This window comes from Leptidea sinapis, chromosome 45 (genome assembly GCF_905404315.1).
Source record: "Leptidea sinapis chromosome 45, ilLepSina1.1, whole genome shotgun sequence".
NCBI classification, from domain to species: domain Eukaryota; kingdom Metazoa; phylum Arthropoda; class Insecta; order Lepidoptera; family Pieridae; genus Leptidea; species Leptidea sinapis.
In genome coordinates this window covers 5734909-5756078 of record NC_066309.1, presented here as the reverse complement: position 1 = coordinate 5756078, position 21170 = coordinate 5734909, and the positions used below count along the sequence as shown (strand labels likewise).

The following is a 21170-nucleotide window of genomic DNA, read 5'->3' as shown; positions in this document are numbered from 1 at the left end:
ATTCTAGTAGGCTTCATAAGATACATAATAGCTTTAAGGGTAAATGTATACACTTCTATAATAAAGTCCCAGCTACTGTTCAGGCATTATCTATAAATAAAGTTAAATGTTTTATAAAAAAATGGCTCTGTTGTAAATCCTATTACTCCACTGCTGAATATCTAAATGATCGGACAGCCTGGGACTAGACATTGTGATTATTTTATAGAGATAGAAATGACTGTACAATATTGTATATTTTTATTGAAAAGAGAGCAAACAAAAGAATGCTGGGAGAGTTTCTTGCGCCACTTCTTCTCTCTCAGAGCACCATTTGTTTCCGAAGCGGTAGTAGTATCTAGTAGTTATTAGAAATTACATTAAAAAGAATTCTAAAGGAATCAATTTTGAGAAAATAAATACCTTTTACGCAATATATATGGAAGATAGTGGTCCAGGATTGGACCTGGGTGTAGTGGTACAGATTGATAAATCAAATATTTTATAACAGATTGACTAATAAAACTTAAAGGCAAGTAATTATGTATATTTAGGTTTTGTTTTTTTATTTAACATGATTTATATATTCTGAGATTAATTCTTTACATTAAATATAAATAAAGGAGCTTTCTTCCACGTACTACAAAGTTGTGGAATGACCTTCCTTGTGCGGCATTTCCGGGACGATACAACATGGGTACCTTATAAAAAAGCTCATGTGATTCCTCTGGTGTTGCAAGAGAATGTGGGCGGCGGTGATCACTTAACACCAGGTGACCTGTACGCTTGTTTGTCCTCCTATTCCTTAAAAAAAAAAACACATCTGACATCTACTATGATAGATGTTAAGCAGTTAGTATGGTAGTCAATTCAGCAAGTGATGCGAAAAAACTTGATGGTTGGGGCTTCAACTTTAGTGTTTCGTAGCTTCACAAACATTTCTTTCTCTGGCAAGAAAACATGATGATTGGGTAAGAATGATACATTTGTAGCTCCTACCATATTCAGATTCATCCAGCACACTGTTAACATGCAAACAAGAACACTATATAATGTTTGTCAATCATAAATAATTAAGTTCATGGTTTTAGTTTTAGTAACCACTGTATTTAATCAGCTAGCAGCTTAGTAATATATAACTAATCCTGGAATTAAGTCAAGTAATGACCAGAGTGCCGCAAAACTATATTGAAATTATATTTTCTTGTATTGAATATAAAATTTGATTTGGCCTCATGAAAACTGAATTCAAGATGTGATAAACAAATCCTATTAGATTATAATAAAAATAATTAAGTACCTGCTATAGTAAATCTATCCATATAATTAATGAGATTGATGAAGCATAATATTCCAACCGTCATGTATTCTTTGAAAGAAACTTCTCTCAAGGTATTCCTTCTACCCTGTCTTTCTTGAAGAAGTGCTGTGGCGGAATCATTATCACCATTAATCACAAGCTGCTGATTTGATGTATTAGGAGTAATACTGTTCTGGTCCATGATGTTCACGACTAACAGAAAACACTGTGGTATATATATATAACACGTTCAGAATCAACACAATTTATTTGAACGCCGAAAGCCGAGTCAAAAGTTAAAAACTACCGAGACTTAAACAATTCGGAATTCACTCATATGAAACTAAAGTATATTGACGACATGTAAAGTTCAACGCAATGTAATTATCATAAATTCACAAAAAAATAGAATACAAATCTTAATAAATTTAAAATGTTAAATCAAAAAGTTCCGTTTAAGTCGCGACACGTTCATTACAGAACAGTGACAAATGACAACTACACAGTACACATTTATATTTACACAACTCACAAAGTCAGACTAATTTTTTTTTTTTTTGAGTTTATGGCCTGGTATGTTACCTTTAGGCCAAGTCAGACTCACAAGTGTACTGACTACAGAATATAAATACTAATTCTATACTCTATTACTAACAACGTGACAATTGCTGTATAAGATTTATGGCTTGGTAGCGAGACCTATTAGGCAGTATATATTTCGGGCACTAATTTTCAATCGTGTCTAAATATTCAATATTATTCACTGATTTCACAAAAAAATACTTTTAAATTAAAATAAATTTTCTTTTTCGTACGAGATAATGAAAAGAAAAAAAAACTTTTAAGCACACTGTGCACAAACGTCATTCCGCATTCGAGTCAGGTGACAGGTCACAGATATCATCATGTCATGTTGATTTACCCGAGTTGTATATTTTTGAAATTTTATGAAATTGATAATAGGCATCGTCGTTAGAACTTAGAGGAAATACCAAATAAAATATTAACTGATGATCATAGGATGCAAGGCTGAGGCCGCCTGAACTTCTGAAGGCATAACAATTTACAAGGGTCAAGGAGGAATGTGTTGTTTTATCAATACATCTTTTTAAGTTTTTATGCATAACTTAAAACGTAGAAAGTTGGAAAGATTTCTGTACGGCTAACCGCACTACACTAAGTAATTCGCACTTGATGGTATGATAACCTTTAGGGTTATATGGTTTGTTCTATGCTTATAATTGTGCAGTGCCGAATTAATAAATAAATAGCAAGACGTTTTAAATTTCATAAAACTTATAGATTATATATTTTTTATTACCGAGTCAATCTTATAATGAAGAAGTTAATGTTAATAATATTCCTTTGTATTTCTGTTATACATACAAAGAAATATACTGGTGAAGAAAAACCAGACTGGGCAAAGAAAGACATCAGAGATTTTAGTGATGCTGATATGCAAAGGTATGTAGATATAATAATAAAGACACTTTCTACTGATTGTTATTATAATTTGTATCAGTATAGAAAATAATGTATTTATTGAGTATTCATTTCAAATAATATATTCTAGGCTCTATGATCAATGGGAAGAAGATGAAGAAGAATTACCAGAAGATGAGCTTCCTGAGCATTTACGCAAGCGTCCAAGCCTAGATTTAACTAAACTTGACATGTCCAACCCAGAAGCTGTCTTACAACAAACTAAGAAGGGTCAGACATTAATGATGTTTGTGACTGTAGCCAATAAGCCATCGCGAGCAAGAACTGAAGAATTAACTAAAATTTGGCAAACAGGTCTTTGGAGTAATCACATTCAAACTGAAAGGTATTAATTTTAATGTTTTAATTCACCATAGTATAGTTTGCCCCCTCTTATATAAAAAAAATATATATATACATATATTGAAGTGAGTTTTTTTAATTAATAAATAGAATCATCGAATATGATTTTTGTATAATATACTTTTTATATTAAATCAAAGTTATTTGTGTTAATATTCAAAAGATGTTTTCTTAGATAGAACGAAGGGCATTTTCAAAATTACTCGCTCACTCACTCACTCATATTATTTTTAGTTAAATAAAGAATACTCTTTTTTTCAGGTATTTAGTGGATGATGATAGAGCTATATTTATGTTCAAAGATGGATCTCAAGCCTGGACAGCAAAAGAATATCTTTTAGAGCAAAATGAGTTAAAAGATGTTCAGTTGGAAAGTCATGTTTACAATGGCAAAAATCCTGATGTAAAAAATACAGCAATTCGAGATGAACTATAGATTAACATAAATAACTTTAAGTTAAAATATTTTTTTATTATCATATGCAGTTATCGAATAATAATTTATAAAGAAATGGTAAATAAAAAACAAATATTATTTTAAATGAGTGCTGAACATTTGAATTGTAACACCTCTGGACTCTGGTGCAGTCGGTAATTTTAATCACACAATAATATATTCTAGGCATATGATACTATATTTACATTACAAACATTCAAATCTTCATTATTAAAAAAACTTGTAATCATGATGTATCTAGCCGTAAATAATTTATCATACACAACCATTCGCATTTTTTTTGTTCTTTCATTTACAATTTCATTCACCTACTTGACAAGCTGAATACTGGCAACCATATATAGGCGAAAATAAATATTTGTGATAATTATGTTCTGTGATATGTTACGGCGCAAGAGTCTGGTGGCCGCATACTAATTTAAGAATCAGAAGTGTTGCTTGCTCTACTTCTTCCGGCTCCATAGGTGTTGGAGACAAAGCACTGAATGAATATCATAGACATCTTTTCAGGTAGTAAATCTTTACTACAAGATCTACAAAGCAACTCTGTCACCTATACAGTTGTTCTTTACTGTCGGAGTTACCCATGTGATAACAAAAACCATCTAATACTTCAATAGGTCAAGGGTTATAGTTGCTAAAGAGATAGTGATGTCGCTGACTAACTGGCCAGGAGGGGCTTGGAGATGACAGCAATTAGGCAAGAATCATCAGAGCTCCTCCCCTCTGGATGGCTAAGCTCCATGATAAATACTGGATAGAAGTAGATGGATACAGACAGGCAAAAGAAGTTCTGCCATGCATAGACCATACAGCTGGCGAAACTCACAAGCCCAAGGTTACGTAACTCATTTCAATTCTGTTCATTCTAAACTGTACCCTTGTATTTATTGTTTATATATTTTGTTTACGCAGGTCACATAGGGATAAAAAGATTTTTTCACTAGAATATTTTCGTTTCCCAAAAATTGGCGCGAAAGTTTTTCGTTGGTGTCAGCGAACTTTGCGTTGCGTCGCTCGTCCGCTTGCTCTTCCTCTCCACTCCCCGCGGCGGGGACAGGGTAATAACTGCTTGGGCGATCATCTACTACAGTGTATCATTTGCTAGTACATGGGGAGGGAGTTTTGTTTTGGGGGGAAAATTTGTGACACTCCTTTGGGCAAATCTAAAACAAGGCGGCGCGTTATAATAAGACAAAATCCTTAACCCTATTTTCACAATCCTACGAAGCTATGAGCCAAAACCAAAGAATTATAATGAAAAAGGTTTACAAGAAATAATAGAAAAGGTCAAAGAAAACTATAAACAATATGTTGTTTTTTTTTAAAGTGATAACCCCCACTTCTAGGATTAATACACAAATAAAATTTGAAAAACAAAATTTTATGAACGATGCGGGATTGATAATGATAATCTGAAATAACAGAAATTGTCCACACTGGTTTACATTTTGTTGTACAAAAAATTATATCTAACAGTTTCAAGATAATAAACTATCTCGGTAGACTGGTTGGACCTGTTTTTTAAGAGAAACGGATTAGTTGAAAAAAATTGGAAAAGAGACTTACTACTTTGGATTTAAGGTTTAACAAAATTAGCCTCAACAAATATCCAACTCGGATGGGACAAGTTTTTCTTCAGATCCTACCCTGACTGACTGAATGTGATTAGATTGAGACGGATATTGAAGAAGAAAAAGCCTCCTATTTCGCCTGATCTAGGTTTTTGGATCGTATCAAGTGAACTTTGTGATTTTTTTTTCATTTAATGGCTTTAGTTGAGAGCTCAATAATTATGTAAGTAATATAAGTTTCGACTGTTCATTGTAACTAAGTTGCTAATCTATACATATAATAAATCTGTAGAGACCTAATTTCTGTACAAAGAAAAAAAATGATCAAAACCGAGTCAGGGGGTTGTAAGAAGAGAAATAAAACAAGTCCCGATTTTTTTGAAATTGTTTGCTTCTCTGTCTGTTTGTACGGGCTAATCTCTGAAACTACATGACCGATTTAATTGAAATTTTGCATGATGATACCTTACATCCCCGGTCAACATCTGAGATACTTTTCATCCAGGAAAATTAAAGTGTTCCCATGGGACAGTTCAAAACCTATAGTTACTGATATAGCGTAGTACACATAAAATTATGCACATAATTAAATAAAATGTGGCATGTTGATACCTATATTGCCGGTCTACATATTAGATACTTTATATCCAGTAAAATTAAGGAGTTCCCGTGGGTAAGTTGAAAACTTTAGTAACTTATATAGCGTTAGTACACAAAAACTTATGAACCTTATTTCGTAAAATTTGCCATGTTGCCGGTCAACACTTTAAATACTTTTTCATCCCAGAAAATAAGAGTTCGCGTGGGATAATTAAAATATTAAAGTTACTTATATTGCTTAGTGCACAATAATTTATGCATCTAATTTAGTCTTTGTCAAGTTGAAAATCCCATACTATTATGGGAAATAAAACTCTACAAAAACATAGTCAAGCATAGCGGCATTCATATTAAATCAATAATTGTGTGTGACGGACATCATTTCCACCTGAGGCTAAGAGTGAGAACTAAACGTAGTGTTTAAATTCTCTTTGGTGAGAACGACAGGTCCTAATAGGTCAGACATAATAAATATGTACATTGATATACATAGACATACTAAACCAGAGGTGGTGTTCCTAGAGAATGCGGGCGGCGGTGATCAGTTATTCAGTTAACACCAGGTGGCCCGTACGCTCTTTACTCCTCCTTTTACATAAAAAAGATTACCCTATAGAAAATTGTGATGATAATTTGAAATGAAAGATAGGTTTTTTTCTTTTTTCGTAAATTTTTCAATTATTTTATATTATTCTGCGATACGGGACAGAGGCAAATCCAACAAATAAAAATTTATGAAAATCCGTCCAGCCGTTCTCCAGATATAAGTATTCGAACAACTATATTGTGTAATGTATGATAATTTGTACTAAGAATTTTTATGATGATTTCACCAAAAGTTATTATAAACGCCATAGTTTGTTAGGATAGATAGGTACGGATGTATGTATATGATGCTTGACAGTACCTAATGCAAATATACTTAGGTAGTTACTGCAATATATTCCTTTGTCCTCCTAAATTATGTTAAGCAATTTATTTAGTCAACATAAACATGCCGATTTGATTTATAAACGCCTGAGCGAGTCACGTAGAGTTAGCCGTGGGAAAAACATGGCATGCCCAAATGTATGCCTGCTTCTTTTAAGGTTTGACCCTGCGATATGTAGTCATTGAAGATGCAAATTAATAGGAACTGTAGGCGTTTAAAATTAATAACCCCTCCACCCGCAGTAGTCCGGTCACCCGCAAGCCCGTCCCACCACCTGTCACCGGACCGCACCACAATATCGCGCACTCGGTTGTTCATCGTCATAACTATTCAAATATTTGTTAAAATAATGTTTTATGGACAGAGATTATCTACTTTCAATATCTGTTATTTAAGTGTGATTCTGAAATGTAAGCTATATTATTGCAAAGTTTCAATAAAATCCATTTAGTAGATTTCACGTGAAAGAGCAACAAATATACATCCTTTCAAACTTTCATATTTATAATGTTAGTAGGTACCAACCTAATTCTTTCGAAAGCCAGAAGGTCGGGCTGAGATTTCCACAGGTCCATACATCCAGACATTCATGAAAACTTTCGTATTTATAATATGAGTAGATACTTCTTTGGAAAGATTAAGTTTAGTATGTCTATGTATATCAATGTTCATATTTATTATGTCTGACCTATTAGGACCTGTCGTTCTTACCAAAGAAAAATTAAACGCTACGTTTAGTTCTCACTCTTAGCCTCAGGTGGAAATGATGTCCGTCACACACAATTGCTCTTGTGATTTCTCAAATACAAGAGCATTGCCGGCCTTCATCTCTAGATCTACTTAACCGATTTTGAAAATTCTGTTACCAATAGAAATTCAAATTTTTGTGAGTTTCATATATATCTATTATATTAACCCAAAAAATTAAAATACTTTTTCATAGTAATTAGCTGTATTTGTAAAATACGCGGGAGAAAAAACCGTCGAACACTAAAAATAATTTGTATGGCAAAACAACGTTTACCGGGTCAGCTATTTACCAAATAATTACGTAACAACTTGTAAAGTAAGGCAAAGATTAAAAATAAAAGCTACTTCGCATCATTTTTCGCCTGCCTTGTCTTCTAATTTAGAATATGCGTTAAGTATAGAATCTGTAGGCCGTTTTATATTTACACTATGATTTTTCATATTTACCCCAAACAGGAGGAAATAAATGAGACATATCTAATAAAGTCTGCTGACTTAAAGCATTGCTAATTCGCACTCTGTCTTCTTCTATTGACCTAAGTCAGAATGAGAAAAAACACTCCTTAGCGCTTGTTTAAAGTTAGCGGACCATTATGAATAAGGGGGTAATAATTTAAATGAATATTAGTGAATTGATATAAATTCTAGAAACAGAGCTTTTGAATGCACATTATAATAAATTCAGTGGTATTCAAAAGTGTTTTTTATAGTAAAAAGAATATAAATTTGTCTTCTAATTACCACACTTATGTAAGCCCTAAGTTTTTTTACTTCGAGTTTTAGATAGTTAGATTATTGAAACTGTTTGTTTGTTTTACTGTACTGTACCTGTTTACTCACGTTGCTATGTGGAAGATAAATTACGAAGCACACAAAAGTACACTAAATTATACCTATTTTAATACAAAAGGCATGGCTTTGGCATTTTATAAAATCATTCGACATTGCATTGCGAAGATGTTACAAGAAAAAGAAGATTAAGAAAGCCGAAGATATGGTTGTATGGCTCAAACCCTTAGTCTGTCCTACTTCTACAAACTCCTAGTCTGTACATTAGTACGAAGAACTAAAAGAAAAGACTTTACAGACGTAAAGTCTTTTCTTTTAGTTCTTCGTTTGCTCACGTTGCTCAAGTTTTCTTAATTCGTTGACTGATACGAATTTCAAGCAACCTATCTCCTGTAGCTTTTCAGCATCGGCTACCAAAAGGCCTGAATTGGCAAACTAAAGATGATGTTAAGGACGCGTTCTCAAAACAGAGACGAATCGAATCGCACCACTACACTGACACCGCTCAAACACATACACGAACTTAAAGTTAATTGCGGGAATCAAATGAATTTGATACTTTAGCAAGTTTGATTTTTTAATACCTATGTATTTTTGATAATTGTTTGATGTATTCATTTAGTAGTTATATATTAGAACTTTAGATGTCAATTCTGTCGCATAACGTCGTGTGCAGTAAACGCAGTTTTTTTTAAATCCAAGATGGCCGCCGCGAAAAATTATGATTGAGCAATATGGGTATCGAATCCGAGGTTATCGAGGGTGCAGAGAACGACTTTGGGATCATTTTTGAAATCCAAGATGGCCGCCGCGCAAAATTATGATTTCAGCAATATGGTATCGTATCTGAGGTTCTCGAGGGTGCAGAGAACGATTTTGGGATCATTTTTGAAATCCAAGATGGCCGCCGCGCAAAAATATGATTTCCATAATATGGGTATCGTATCCGAGGTTATCGAGGGTGCAGAGAACGATTTTGGGATCATGTTTGAAATCCAAGATGGCCGCCGCGCAAAATTATGATTTCAGCAATATGGTATCGTATCCGAGGTTCTCGAGGGTACAGAGAACGAATTTGGAGTATTTTTGAAATCCATGATGGCCGCCGCGCAAAATTATGATTACAACATTATGGATATCGAATCCGAGGTTCTCGAGATCGCAGAGAACGAATTTGGGATCATGTTTGAAATCCAAGATGGCCGTCGCGCAAAATTATGGTTTCAACAATATGGATATCGTATTCAAGGTTCTCGAGAGTGCAGAGAACGGATTTGGGATCAGTTTTTAAATCCAAATTGGCTGCCGCGCAAAATTATGATTTCAACAATATGGATATCGTATTCGAGGTTCTCGAGGATGCAGAGAACGAATGTGGGATCATTTTTGAAGGGAAACTTCCTTGCCCGCATGAGGGTAAAATTTTTACGTATGAAACGGAATAAAGTGTCACGAAAATGAAGGACGTTTTTATCCAAGAAGAGGGGAGGGAGATTGAGTCTGATTGAGATAGAGTGAGAAAATTCGAATGTAGCATGAAGCAGACGGTAACGCTATGAAGTAAAACAACTTCACTACTAGCGTTGTATCATGCAGGTTTAGCGCGCGGCCGCGAGTATGTAGAACATCTTCCCTACTAGCTTTGTATCGTGCAGATTTAATGAGAAATAATAATTAGTTTAGTTAGTTAGTAAAACATCCAATAATTTCTAATATTGACAAAAATCAATTGGTTTAGAGAACAGATTAGGATAATTATTAATATAAACGAGATTTAAAAATTGGTTTTCACAAATAAGTTTCACTTCTGACATGACTTTGTACGCACGCCTTTTTTTGTGTTGTCTGGTGCTTTGGACGTAGCTTCCCCCCTAAGGACACCTCCCCTAAAAGTGGAGTTGAAAAAAATACTGGAGACTTATCTTGTGGGGTATCATTGGATAGGTCTTTGAAAGCTAGATTCAGGTTTGATACATGACATTTCCTTTGGTCTTTTGAAAATAATGCAGGATTAAGGAAGATATACGTTACATTTATGTAATATATAGGTATCATTAGATAGGTCTTTCAAAAATCAAATTTTGAGATTTTTTAATTAGATTGGTAACGGAATGTGTTTTGTTAATATCGTGGGTGAAAAGTCGAAACTTAAATATTTCTATATTTAGGGAATGAAGAATTAATTTAGCATGTTGCATTAATTTGGGATATTGTTAGACAGGCCTTTTATAATATAATTTAAGTTTATGAATGAATTCTAATTTTGGCGATGTAAATGACACCCATGAATAAAATTTTGTATATTTTATAGATGGATGCCATCATGAATTTAGATTTTGACCCGATATTCGTAATGGTTGACCCCAAAAACCATGAAAATGACACCCATGATGAGAAGTTGGTGCATTTCATAGGCGCCATCTTGAAATTCGATTTTGACCCGAAATTCATTATTGTTGACCCCGAAAACCATGAAAATAACACCCACGAAGAGAAGTTGGTAAATTTCATAGTCGCCATCTTGAATTTCGGTTTTGACCCGATATTCGTTATTGTTGACTCCGAAAACCATGAAAATGACACCCATGAAGAGAAGTTGGTGAATTTCATAGCCGCCATCTTGGATTTCGATTTAATATAGACCTTATATTTAGAAATGAATCACTGATTCTTCAAAAAAATACAGAAACATCATTTTTGAATATGACTGCGTACAAAATATATAAAGTATCAAAGACAGTACTGTAGTGCTTATAAAAAATATTCATGTTCGTACAGCGATCTTTCCGAATACGAGCTGCTACTTACAACCGACACAGTGTCTACTCACGACGGCGGCCGAGCGCGGACTGAGGTTGTTTCGATAGATCTCTGTGTGCAGTGCGTACGGAGGGACAAAATAAAATAACCCTTAATACCACACTTTAAAGCTCATGCTTATCAGAAAAATATAATATGAATTTTAGACGATTCATTTTTATTTTTTTCTGAGATTATTTATAACATGTTCATTAATTTATTTCCCGTGTTTTTTAAAATATTATATCTGCTTTCCTTACGTAATTTTTAAGAGACAAAATTATGTAAGTAACTAGTAGAAGAAAACTGATCCTGAATGAAGCCCCATTTCGTCAATTTTGTGTGAAGAGGTAACGGATAATCGTTTTTACGACAAAAAATATCAAAATTTCAAAGCAAATATTTCCCGCTAATTGGAGATAAGGAAGTAATCTATTTGTGGCAATTTTTAGTATATTCAGATTTAATTTCATTTCATCACAAACTCTACCGAAAAATATCTTATTTTTGTCGGATTCGTAAACGCGTCCTTAATGTAAACAACATAATTCAAACCAAATTCCAAAAATAAAGGTTATGTTGGAAGGAATAAGGGATATCTTGCAGGTTTTTCGGTATTCGTTCTCAGATACCTACCAAAACAAAACAGTTTTTGGCATGATATAGATTATTTTTAAATCTATGTATTTTGAAATGCCTTAGTTAAGGTATAACCTTAACTAGTAACTTAGTGCAAAAAGCGTAAAACTATGGTGATAATTTAGGTTCTTAGTGTGCGTGACCTGCATGAACCTACGCTCGCCACACGCTCATACACATTGGTTTTAGTGATACCATTACCCAGCTTTACCTCACATTATATGGGAAAACGCACTGCTTTTTTATTCGAACAAATAAAGGCAAGCATGGGAATACTAAATGATACACGCGACTACATCCGCATGTATTTTTAATGATAAGTATGGATAGTTTAGACAAAACAGAATAAAATAAAGATCATGGTACCTAATAATAACTATTAAAAATATTTTTTTCTTAGTAAATAGCAGAAAAGATATGCAGACGTAATAAAATGAAATTAAACGAAGGCTAAATCGGTCGTCTTTTTTCCCAAACTGCAGCGAAGCCCAAAGAAAGATTATGTGTTTGACCTGTAAGTATGTATGTCCGTTTCTATGTCCACGTGTTACTACTGAACGGCTTAACCGATTTTGATAACTGATATGTCATTAATTTCGTCTTGATGACGGAAGTGACACTGGGTACTTAAAATGCGATTACAAAAATATACATATACAATCTATAATTTAAAAACAGTTTGGAGTGACAAGCCATAGAAAATTCCTACTCTGAGTATTTACTTTATTTTATTTATTTATTTTATTTTATTAGGAAAACAAACAGTATTACATGACATAAATAGGTTACAAAAAAGACAAATATTGGCGGAATTAACACTAAAGAAAACTTAAATAATTTGTATATTCAAGGGTGCTTCGAACACATGAACAATATAGTATTTTAATCAGTTTTATGCTAGAAAATTGAGAACATATCCGTTTGATGAAACCAGAAGATTTCTTGGCCTTTTTAACTATATTATCGATGTGTTTTTCATATGTAAGTTTACTGTCATGTGTAACACCGAGGTCTCTAATTTCATTAACAGAATTAAGAACAACGCCCTTTATTTTATATTTGTATTCTATTATATTATACTTACGAGAAAAAGTAATGGAATGACATTTTAACGCGTTTAGATCTAGTTTATTACGAAGACAGTATGCCTCAAATCTAGATCCGCTTGAAGAAGCTGACAATCTGAATCTCTGGTGATATTTGAGAATATTTTCATATCATCAGCATACAGTAAAAAATTGGATGTTTCAAAGCAACCGCCTACATCATTAATAAATATATTAAATAATAGAGGGCCTAGTAATGAGCCTTGTGGCACTCCAGAACATACAGTAATCCAAGAAGAGGCATAGCCTTTTACAACAACTTGTTGAGACCTATTTTCAATGTAAGTGGTGAACCATCTGAATAGATTTCCATGTATTGAAGTTTCTGTAATAGTATGCAGTGATCAATTCGGTCAAATGCTTTACTAAAATCGGTGAAAACAGCATCTACTTGTCCACCTCCGTCCATACCTGCAGTCGTGTAATCAATAAATGATAACAGATTAGTGGTGGTCGACCGATTCTGCATGAAACTATGTTGTTCAGGTATGAACGTAGATTTTAGAGAGCTGTAAGCCTGAGTGTGAATAATACGTTCAAAGATTTTGGCAAATATACATAGCTTGGAGATAGGCCTGTAATTTTTAATGTCATTTTTATTTCCATTTTTGTATACAGGAGTAACGAAAGCGGATTTCCAAATTTTAGGTACTATACCTTCATTAATTGATCTGATAAAGAGTATTGTCAATGGTTTAACAAGGCTATTGGATGGAATGGTTTAACAAGGATGTAGGTATTTCATATATAAGATAAGATTTGGTAGCTAATATATGATCCCTTTTTACTCCACTCTACTCCATTCCACATAATCCTCGCCGACACCTCCCCTCGTCCCTTTATTTTGACCTTCCAACGCCAAACACAATAATAAAGGACCATAACATTAATGTTACCTACACAAAAAACCAGAAAGCTTCACCACTTCATACTATAAATAAGTACCCACTTCTTTGAAATACTTGAAAGGTAAATAAAACCATTCGATTTTAAATAGGTACACAGAAATATGTATTTTACCGTTAATAGTAAAAAACAAAATAAAGATTGTTAGACAAAAAAAATAGCGTGGGTAAATTTTTTCCTCTCATGTAGCAACACCACCGTAGCTTAGGTTATTTTTTTTGTGTTACGACTTACGATCGTTTTATGTTCTAATAATGTATTAAATTAAGTACTTACAAATGAATTGTATTACCATCAGTTTTTTAACATTTTTCTGTTGCGTGGTAACAATATTTCACGCTACAAATACTTAGTCATTTTTGAAGAATTTGAACGAGTCATTTTCCACAAGATGAGAGGCGGAACACTGACGGATCTCTGAGTAAACTTGAGCTTTATCAAGCGCAATTTTACTTGCCATACTTTTTCGAGCGATTACTTACCTTCTATCGGGCGCTTAATGCTTATTTATTCTAAGGGAAGGTTGTAATTTTGGCTCGCGCGGCGAATTTCGAAAAAGTTATTGCAGGCAGGTGTCAGACATTAGCCGCGGGCTGTTCAAGTTAGAGCGGCTCCCGCGCGCGGCAATCGCGTTCTAGCACATTTAGGTCACATACGCACTATGCGGTTATCACAGCGCGGTGTGCCGCATGGCCTACCGCAAGGTGCTAATATGTTTGAGCCGCTATGATCGAACGCATTGGCCGACAGTTTTTGCGGTAGCAAGGGAGCCACGGCAGTGTCGCAAGTACACTCGTGCGCACTGCGCGGTTGTCGGTCAGTCGGCGGCTAGCCTTCGTTCGCGCATGTTGTGTTGATGATGGAAGTTTTTGAAAGTTACGGTTGACCAACCGGTTTTTGCTTTACGCGCCGCATCGCGGCACGCCGCCTTTCAAACCGCGTGCTGCGGCCACATCTGCGCTTACCGCCTAGTGCGCATAAGCCCTTATATCAACATATTGGCTTGCGCGGCAAATGAAGGTCAACTCGGGTCGAACAGCTCACGCGGCTGTCAGGCGTAATTTGTACGCACCGTTATGAGAGTCACGCGATAGAAAGAGAGGCAACTTCTAGTTTAGGTTAATATAAATGTAGTTATTAAAGGCGATTGAATTTGACCTAACTGTATAGCAGCAAGAGTCCCTATTACTGATTTTGCGGAGTGAGCCTTCTGTACTTTTACTATTACATATTCTTTGATTTTAGTGAAAACCATATATAAATCAGTAGTTTTTTAGTTTATCGCACACAAACAGACAGACACAGCGGGGGACTTTGTTTTATATAGTAGTATAGAGAATATATTATAAAGAAATTGTACTCATTTAAATTATTACAACACTTGTAGTAAATATAATCAAGATTTTATTAAAGTAAAAGGTGTAAAAGGCTTAAAAGGCTTCAGTGGCACGGAAATGTTCTTCATCTATGGTAGAGTAGATATGGCCTTCACTACACATCCACTCAAGAATGTTTCTGAAAACAAATAATGTATATGTTAAACAGACTTAAAAAGGTTTCAATGTTGCCTAAAAATAAAATGTTTGGTGTTGTAATGTTGTATTTCATCTTTCAATTTTTATTCAGATTTTACAATAAATAGTGATTGAAAATCCATCAATCACCATTTATTGTAAAATCTTTAAAACAAGTTTTTTTGGCTACAGAATAAACTTATGAATTCTATGCACTTAAAGACATTAATTCTGAAGGTTTAATTAGATTTCATACTTCATTTAGGAAAGCCCTTTAAGAGAGCTTTAACATACAAGGTGCTGTGTAATAGTTATCTTTGCTAATTCTATTTGGAATCCATTTGAAATATCTATGTCAATAAAGTAGAGAGGGTTCAGAAAAATATTTTAAGAGCTCTAGATTATCATACCAGTCACTTATATATTATGGACTAGCTGACCCGGCAAACGATGTTTTGCCATATAAAGTATAATTCACGCGATAGTTTTATAAGTAATAAAATATTGCCTATATTATAGCCTGTTCATCATTTTGTTCTATTGTCAATAGTTTTTGCAGCGCACGCAAAAATAGGTTTTCGTTTGTACACCTTGTGTTACAAAATAGCAATTTAACTACGGATCCCTAATTTTGAAAAAAAACATTGCCTATAGCCTTCCTCGGTAAATGGACTACCCAACACTGAAAGAATCATTCAAATCGGACCAGTAGTACCAGAGATTAGCGCGTTTAAACAAACAAACACTGCAGCTTTATAATATTAGTATAGATTATGAAACTAAATTATGAAAAAAAACTAAATTTACATACTCAAATTCATTATGTGACATCTTATCCTTTAGGGTAACATAAATATCCTGTTTACTAATTCCTTGCTCTAAAGTAGCTGCTCGAATTAGATTATACACCATCATTTGACGTGGATTTAATCCATTGACTTGCCCATTATCCATACCCACTAGTGAATTTGCTGGCAAATTGTTTGTAAATTGTGCAGGGTTAGAAGGTTTTTCCTGAAAACATTTTCAGTTACAAATATTATTTATTAAATTATAACAAAAAATCAAGAAAAGGCCATTGATACAGAAAATATATTTAGTTAATTATTACTAGAAATTAAAATTGTAAAATACAAAATATATATACACATATAAATATATATTTACAAAATACTAGGAATGCACAGTGCAAACTATTTTGTAGAAAAATGACATACCTTCTTTGATTCAGCTTCCATTTTAAGTTTGTTATTGATACACTGAAGATAGTGAAATGTTATCGCATTGATATCTGTTATAGGCTTTATTTTGAATGCCATCAATACCTTTTTACCTTTATTTGTTTTCACATTTCCAAATATTTCAATATAATCATTTACTTGGACCTTTGGTGCAGATTTATCCTAGTAAAACATGAAAAGTGGTGCTTTAAGAACTTTCAATAATGTATAACACAAAATATTATGAGTGTTAATGACACAGAGGCTAGGGCCTCTCAGAATGATCGACAGAGTAAACAATAAGGCACAAGTGTTTGAAACCAAGACTTGTTTTCACTAAAACTAGATACACATACAGACAATACATGCCAAGTTGCAGAAAAAACAGCAAAACCTGTATCTATCACAATATGTTCAGAACTTACATCCTCATCCATTGCTTCTTGATCAAGCCAGAGCACAGCTCTCATTCTTCCTGTTAAATCTTGTATAGTATATGTTATTTTTGTACTTTGTACTCTTATGTTTCGGACACGAGCAACAATAGATACAAATTGTATTTCAGTCCCCCATATTTTAACACCATCATCACCACAATGCAAAGCTTGCTTTATTACGATGGGCGCTGTTCGTGAAGATCTACGACCCTGAAATTTAAATTAGATTTAGGACGTTGTGATCAAGGTTGTAAGCAACCAACATTTAAAGCAAATACATATTATTACATACAGACTTTTGTCCTTGATTAGGTGTGGCAGCATTTGCAAATTGATTTGTAGAATTGAAAAATCCGCCACCGGATACCGACTGATCTGCAAATCCTCTCGAATTAGTTATAAGAGATTATATTACAAAATATTACCGACATTACTGGAAAAACATACCGTTCCACATAATACTATATTGCGAGACTAAATAAATATAAAGCTTCACTTTTTCAAAAATGCAATTAAGAATTGCTCTACGCACTACTGCCCATTAAATTCAAGTTTTAAACAAATAAGTTGGTATTTTATAAACTTTTTATCTTTTGTTTAATAATTGGAAAATCGTAACTGACAATGAGACTGAGTGTACTGACATTTGATTCCCGCCAAAACTTAGAAACATTGATTATATAAAGACCAAATTAATCAAAATGAAGATCTAACGTCTATCAAGATATAACCTATACCTAACGGGGGTTTTGCTTGTAATATTATATTGTATATTAGGGGTGAGACGTATTTATCGTCACAGGTATTTGTAACAGGTATTAAAATATCACCGGTTGTCACTGTGACTGGATATCAAAAATAACAGTGACAAGTATTAGGAGTATTTTGTAACAACTAGTATTTTAGCAACGACTGTTATTTGAGTAACACCTGTTACTGAACAAGTATTTGATAACAACTAGTATTTTGGTAACAACTGTTACATTTAGTAACAGCTAGTTTTTTAGTAGCAACTGATATTTTAGTAATACCTGTTATTGAACAAATAATTAGGAGTATTTAGTAGGTATTTTTTTAACAGTATTTTGATACAGCTATAATTGTGTGATTTGTAGGTCTGTTATATTATTTTTAATTCAATAGGTAATAAAATAGTTACGGGTTCAACTATTCTTTTAAAATATATGGGATAAGAAAAACCCTGTTTACTTTTATTGCTTACTGAATATTTTTCTTTTAGAAACATTTGTAAATAATAGATACATCACTTTCGTACATTTATTTAACATACTATTGTTAAGATTAGATAGATAGGTACCTAATTAAAATATTGAAGTAAATTTCAAATGGAAGACCCTGTCTCTGATATCATTTTTCGTAATCGTATTTATTCACAGTTATATTATGCCTACGAGCAGGAAAATACGGCTCACCTCTTCGAAAGAAAAAACCTATATTGGTAATTTGATAGTACCTACTGAATAATATTTTTTTATGATGTTTATTTCTACTTTATTGTTGAATTATTCGTATGATAAGGGCACATTTTTATTGTGTACTAGGTAAGGATCACTGTTTATGCAAAGGTAGTATTGAAACATAATGAATATGAAATTATAATGATTATTTTTATTACATCAAAACTATAAGAATAATTAATAGGTCTGTACAGCTTTACCTAAACAGAACTTTTGAAATTCGAAGTTACCACAAGAGAAAGTACTATGTAATACGTATAGATGGCGCTAACAAGTAACACCAAACAACGAAAAATATACGCCTCACTACAGTAGCTAGTATAATATTATCACAGATAGTATTAAAATAACAGCTAGTATTTTGTAACAGGTATTTGTCGCTGTTACTTTTGAGTAACAGTCACCGTCATACCTAGTATTGCATTTTGCCTAGTACGTCTCAACTCTATTGTATATTGAAAAGTGATTTGAATACTCTTCTTTTATTGTACTTTGGTTTGAGGTTACGGCCTTGTCACCAACGCTCTAATTAAATAATAATAATAAGATTACTACGACCAAAGAGTACGGACTTACATACGTATTAGACATAAAGCATACTTAGCCAATAAAATATTATATTTTGAATTAAATTTGGGAGTTTGACTAAATGTGATAAGGCTTTTAAAAGCTTACAGCCCTACATTTTAAGTTCCGTGAGGCTGACGGGTTCGCATTACTTTATTTTAATGTAACAGGATTCCAATCAGTTCTCTTTGCGAAAGGAAAATGGCTAATAAAGCTCCTCCAGCTTATTTATTTTGTTAACGTATACTCTGCCAAGTATGTACAACTTAAAAATCATATCTGACTCTGCGTGCTGTCCGCTACAGTGTTTCTTCTGCATGCTACACAAACGACAACACAGAATATGCTTCTTGGTATTAGAAAGTCGGGGCAATATCTCCCGGGAAGCGTCGAGAAGAAACGGAACCAACTTCTGTCCGACATCGAGACTGTGTTTTGCAGTCTTTGTATGAGACCAGTAAAATTTAATCTAGCTTCACCCTTTAAAGACACAAATATGTGGGTTCATCGCATCAAGTCTCCATTCCCTCATCGTATCCCCTTAATTAACCCCATTAACTGCCACAACGTGTATTGTAGTGGGCGTCGATATATCCACCGACTTTCCGTGGAAGAGAAAGCCAAATTGCCCTCTAAAATGCATGGTGTACCTGAGTACTGAGTATAGTGAAATATTGTCTCGAATTGGCTCGAATCAACGAAGATCCTGTCACCTCCGATCGGCTTGATTTTTTGAAGCTGCATAGGGATGTGGGGTTCCTTCTGCAGTTTCTAACGCATATAACGGGGAGTACTCAGATAAATTGTTCGGATTGATAACAGCAGTCAAATTCCACCACCGGAGATTTAAATTCCAACCACATCGTGTTGACGTTTGTCATTCTAAAATCACGCGTTTAGCGTGGAATTTGCTGCATCGTATAGCCACTTTCTTCTTCTTCTTAGAACTAAGAGCCTCACTGCTGAGGATCGTGACTCGCATTCAATTTCCCAACAAGCTGTCTCCATCAATTTCGCTCCGTTGCCTGGTAGTGTGGCGCTTGTAGGGATTTTCAGATTTTCAGCGATTTGATCTGGCCACCGTTTAGGAGTACGGTCTCTAGGTGTTTTACCCTCTATATTTCCCGTCACCATCAAACGCTCAAGGTTGTCGGCTTCTCTGCGTGCAACATGGCCAAAGTATCACACTATGCGCAGCAGTAAGCAGACCGTGTCCAAACACTGAGCATCCTCTATCTTGAGCTTTTAAGATGCAGATGTTTGTGTGACAGATTAATACGCGAGAGATAACACATCCCTGGCGAATCCCTATATGGAAAATGAAACAGCTTGATGTTGCATCTCCTACTGTAACATTGCTATATTTCGATTCGTACAGTTTGCGAATCAGCATGACAAGATGAGCGCGGACACATGCTTCGCCACAAACCTCCCACAGTTTGTCCCATTTAACACAGTCAAAAGCCTTATCCACAAAGCATTACTTCGAGTGTTCGTTAAATTCAAATCATTGTTCACACAGAAATCTATGTACCGCTTGCCTATTTCATTTCTAACGACATGCTTCCCTACTACTCGGCGTTGGCGTACTTTAATGGCTGCTTTTGCTCCAGATGATGTTGGGTGTACGCAATTCATATGCCAACCGCCCTCCTTTTTTTATATAAGATTAGCAAACGGTCAAGGCTCACGGGATGTGGAGAGGTGCAGCAACCGCCTTTGGGATCGTCTACGGCGGAGTTAACAGCCACTTTATGGAATCAAAAATCGGCTGCAGTATTCCTGAACCGACACGAATTGGGGACCTTCAAGCTTAGAGCATACTCCCATCATTCTCAGTGAACGACTAGATCACTTGGCGTTGAAGAGACGTCACTTGCTTGCGTCTTCTAACAAATCTATCACGGAGTGTTCCAAAGAGTTTGACCTGATTCAATATCGCACCATTTGAAATATTACGTACGGGCATCAAACGGAACTACTGAGTGCGAGGTTGCCAGATCGATCTGCCAGATAAGTCGTCTAGTAAATAAACATAGCAGTGACGTGATTTTGAAACGCAATCTGTTTTATCTGGAACTTTTATGTAGCTAGTATTTTCTTTGATTAACCCGAGTGTGACACATTTAAATAAAACACTTTTAAAGGATTAAAACGCGTGTTATCGTAACGGTTTTACATTAGATGTTTGCGTAAAAATTACATTTTTATTTTAGTTAAACCGACGTTTCAAGACCTTTCCAGATCTCGTTGTCAGGGGGACTGCAGATGAAGTGAGT

General features: G+C 34.4%; 4 protein-coding genes across 6 annotated transcripts in view; 1 reads left to right on the top strand and 3 right to left on the bottom strand.

The window, feature by feature from the left end:
- The window catches only part of LOC126977398 (protein spinster), a 58669-nt gene extending 56906 nt beyond the window's left edge, over nucleotides 1-1763 (bottom strand). For all 3 annotated transcript variants that reach the window (XM_050826181.1, XM_050826180.1, XM_050826179.1), the window contains exon 1: nucleotides 1280-1763. In XM_050826181.1, the coding sequence (XP_050682138.1) occupies nucleotides 1280-1481 (202 nt within the window). In that variant the 5' untranslated portion in view covers nucleotides 1482-1763. The remainder of the gene's footprint in view (nucleotides 1-1279) is intronic.
- The window catches only part of LOC126977395 (acetyl-coenzyme A transporter 1), a 187959-nt gene that overhangs the window by 89999 nt on the left and 76790 nt on the right, over nucleotides 1-21170 (bottom strand). The window lies entirely within an intron of this gene.
- LOC126977425 (LDLR chaperone boca) lies at nucleotides 2186-3860 on the top strand. The gene is made up of 3 exons (XM_050826227.1): nucleotides 2186-2743; nucleotides 2853-3107; nucleotides 3386-3860. The coding sequence occupies exons 1-3, from the start codon at nucleotides 2616-2618 to the stop codon at nucleotides 3558-3560; spliced, it is 558 nt and encodes a 185-aa protein (XP_050682184.1). The 5' UTR covers nucleotides 2186-2615; the 3' UTR covers nucleotides 3561-3860.
- Nucleotides 15057-17564, bottom strand: LOC126977415 (replication protein A 32 kDa subunit). Its single transcript, XM_050826211.1, has 6 exons — nucleotides 17294-17564; nucleotides 17139-17221; nucleotides 16835-17056; nucleotides 16407-16592; nucleotides 16001-16203; nucleotides 15057-15190 (listed from the first exon to the last, which is right to left on the bottom strand). The coding sequence occupies exons 1-6, from the start codon at nucleotides 17301-17303 to the stop codon at nucleotides 15106-15108; spliced, it is 789 nt and encodes a 262-aa protein (XP_050682168.1). The 5' UTR covers nucleotides 17304-17564; the 3' UTR covers nucleotides 15057-15105.

What these genes read in the sequence shown, in the direction of transcription:
- LOC126977415 (XM_050826211.1), bottom strand. An exon ending in AAGAAGCAATGGATGAGGAT is followed by an intron (nt 16,593 to 16,834) that starts GTAAGTTCTGAA and finishes ATGTTTTACTAG; the next exon opens with GATAAATCTGCACCAAAGGT. An exon ending in TGGAAGCTGAATCAAAGAAG is followed by an intron (nt 16,204 to 16,406) that starts GTATGTCATTTT and finishes AAATGTTTTCAG; the next exon opens with GAAAAACCTTCTAACCCTGC.
- LOC126977425 (XM_050826227.1), top strand. Translation starts at nt 2,616, where the DNA reads ATGAAGAAGTTAATGTTAATAATATTCCTTTGTATTTCTGTTATACAT. An exon ending in AGTGATGCTGATATGCAAAG is followed by an intron (nt 2,744 to 2,852) that starts GTATGTAGATAT and finishes AATATATTCTAG; the next exon opens with GCTCTATGATCAATGGGAAG. An exon ending in AATCACATTCAAACTGAAAG is followed by an intron (nt 3,108 to 3,385) that starts GTATTAATTTTA and finishes TCTTTTTTTCAG; the next exon opens with GTATTTAGTGGATGATGATA.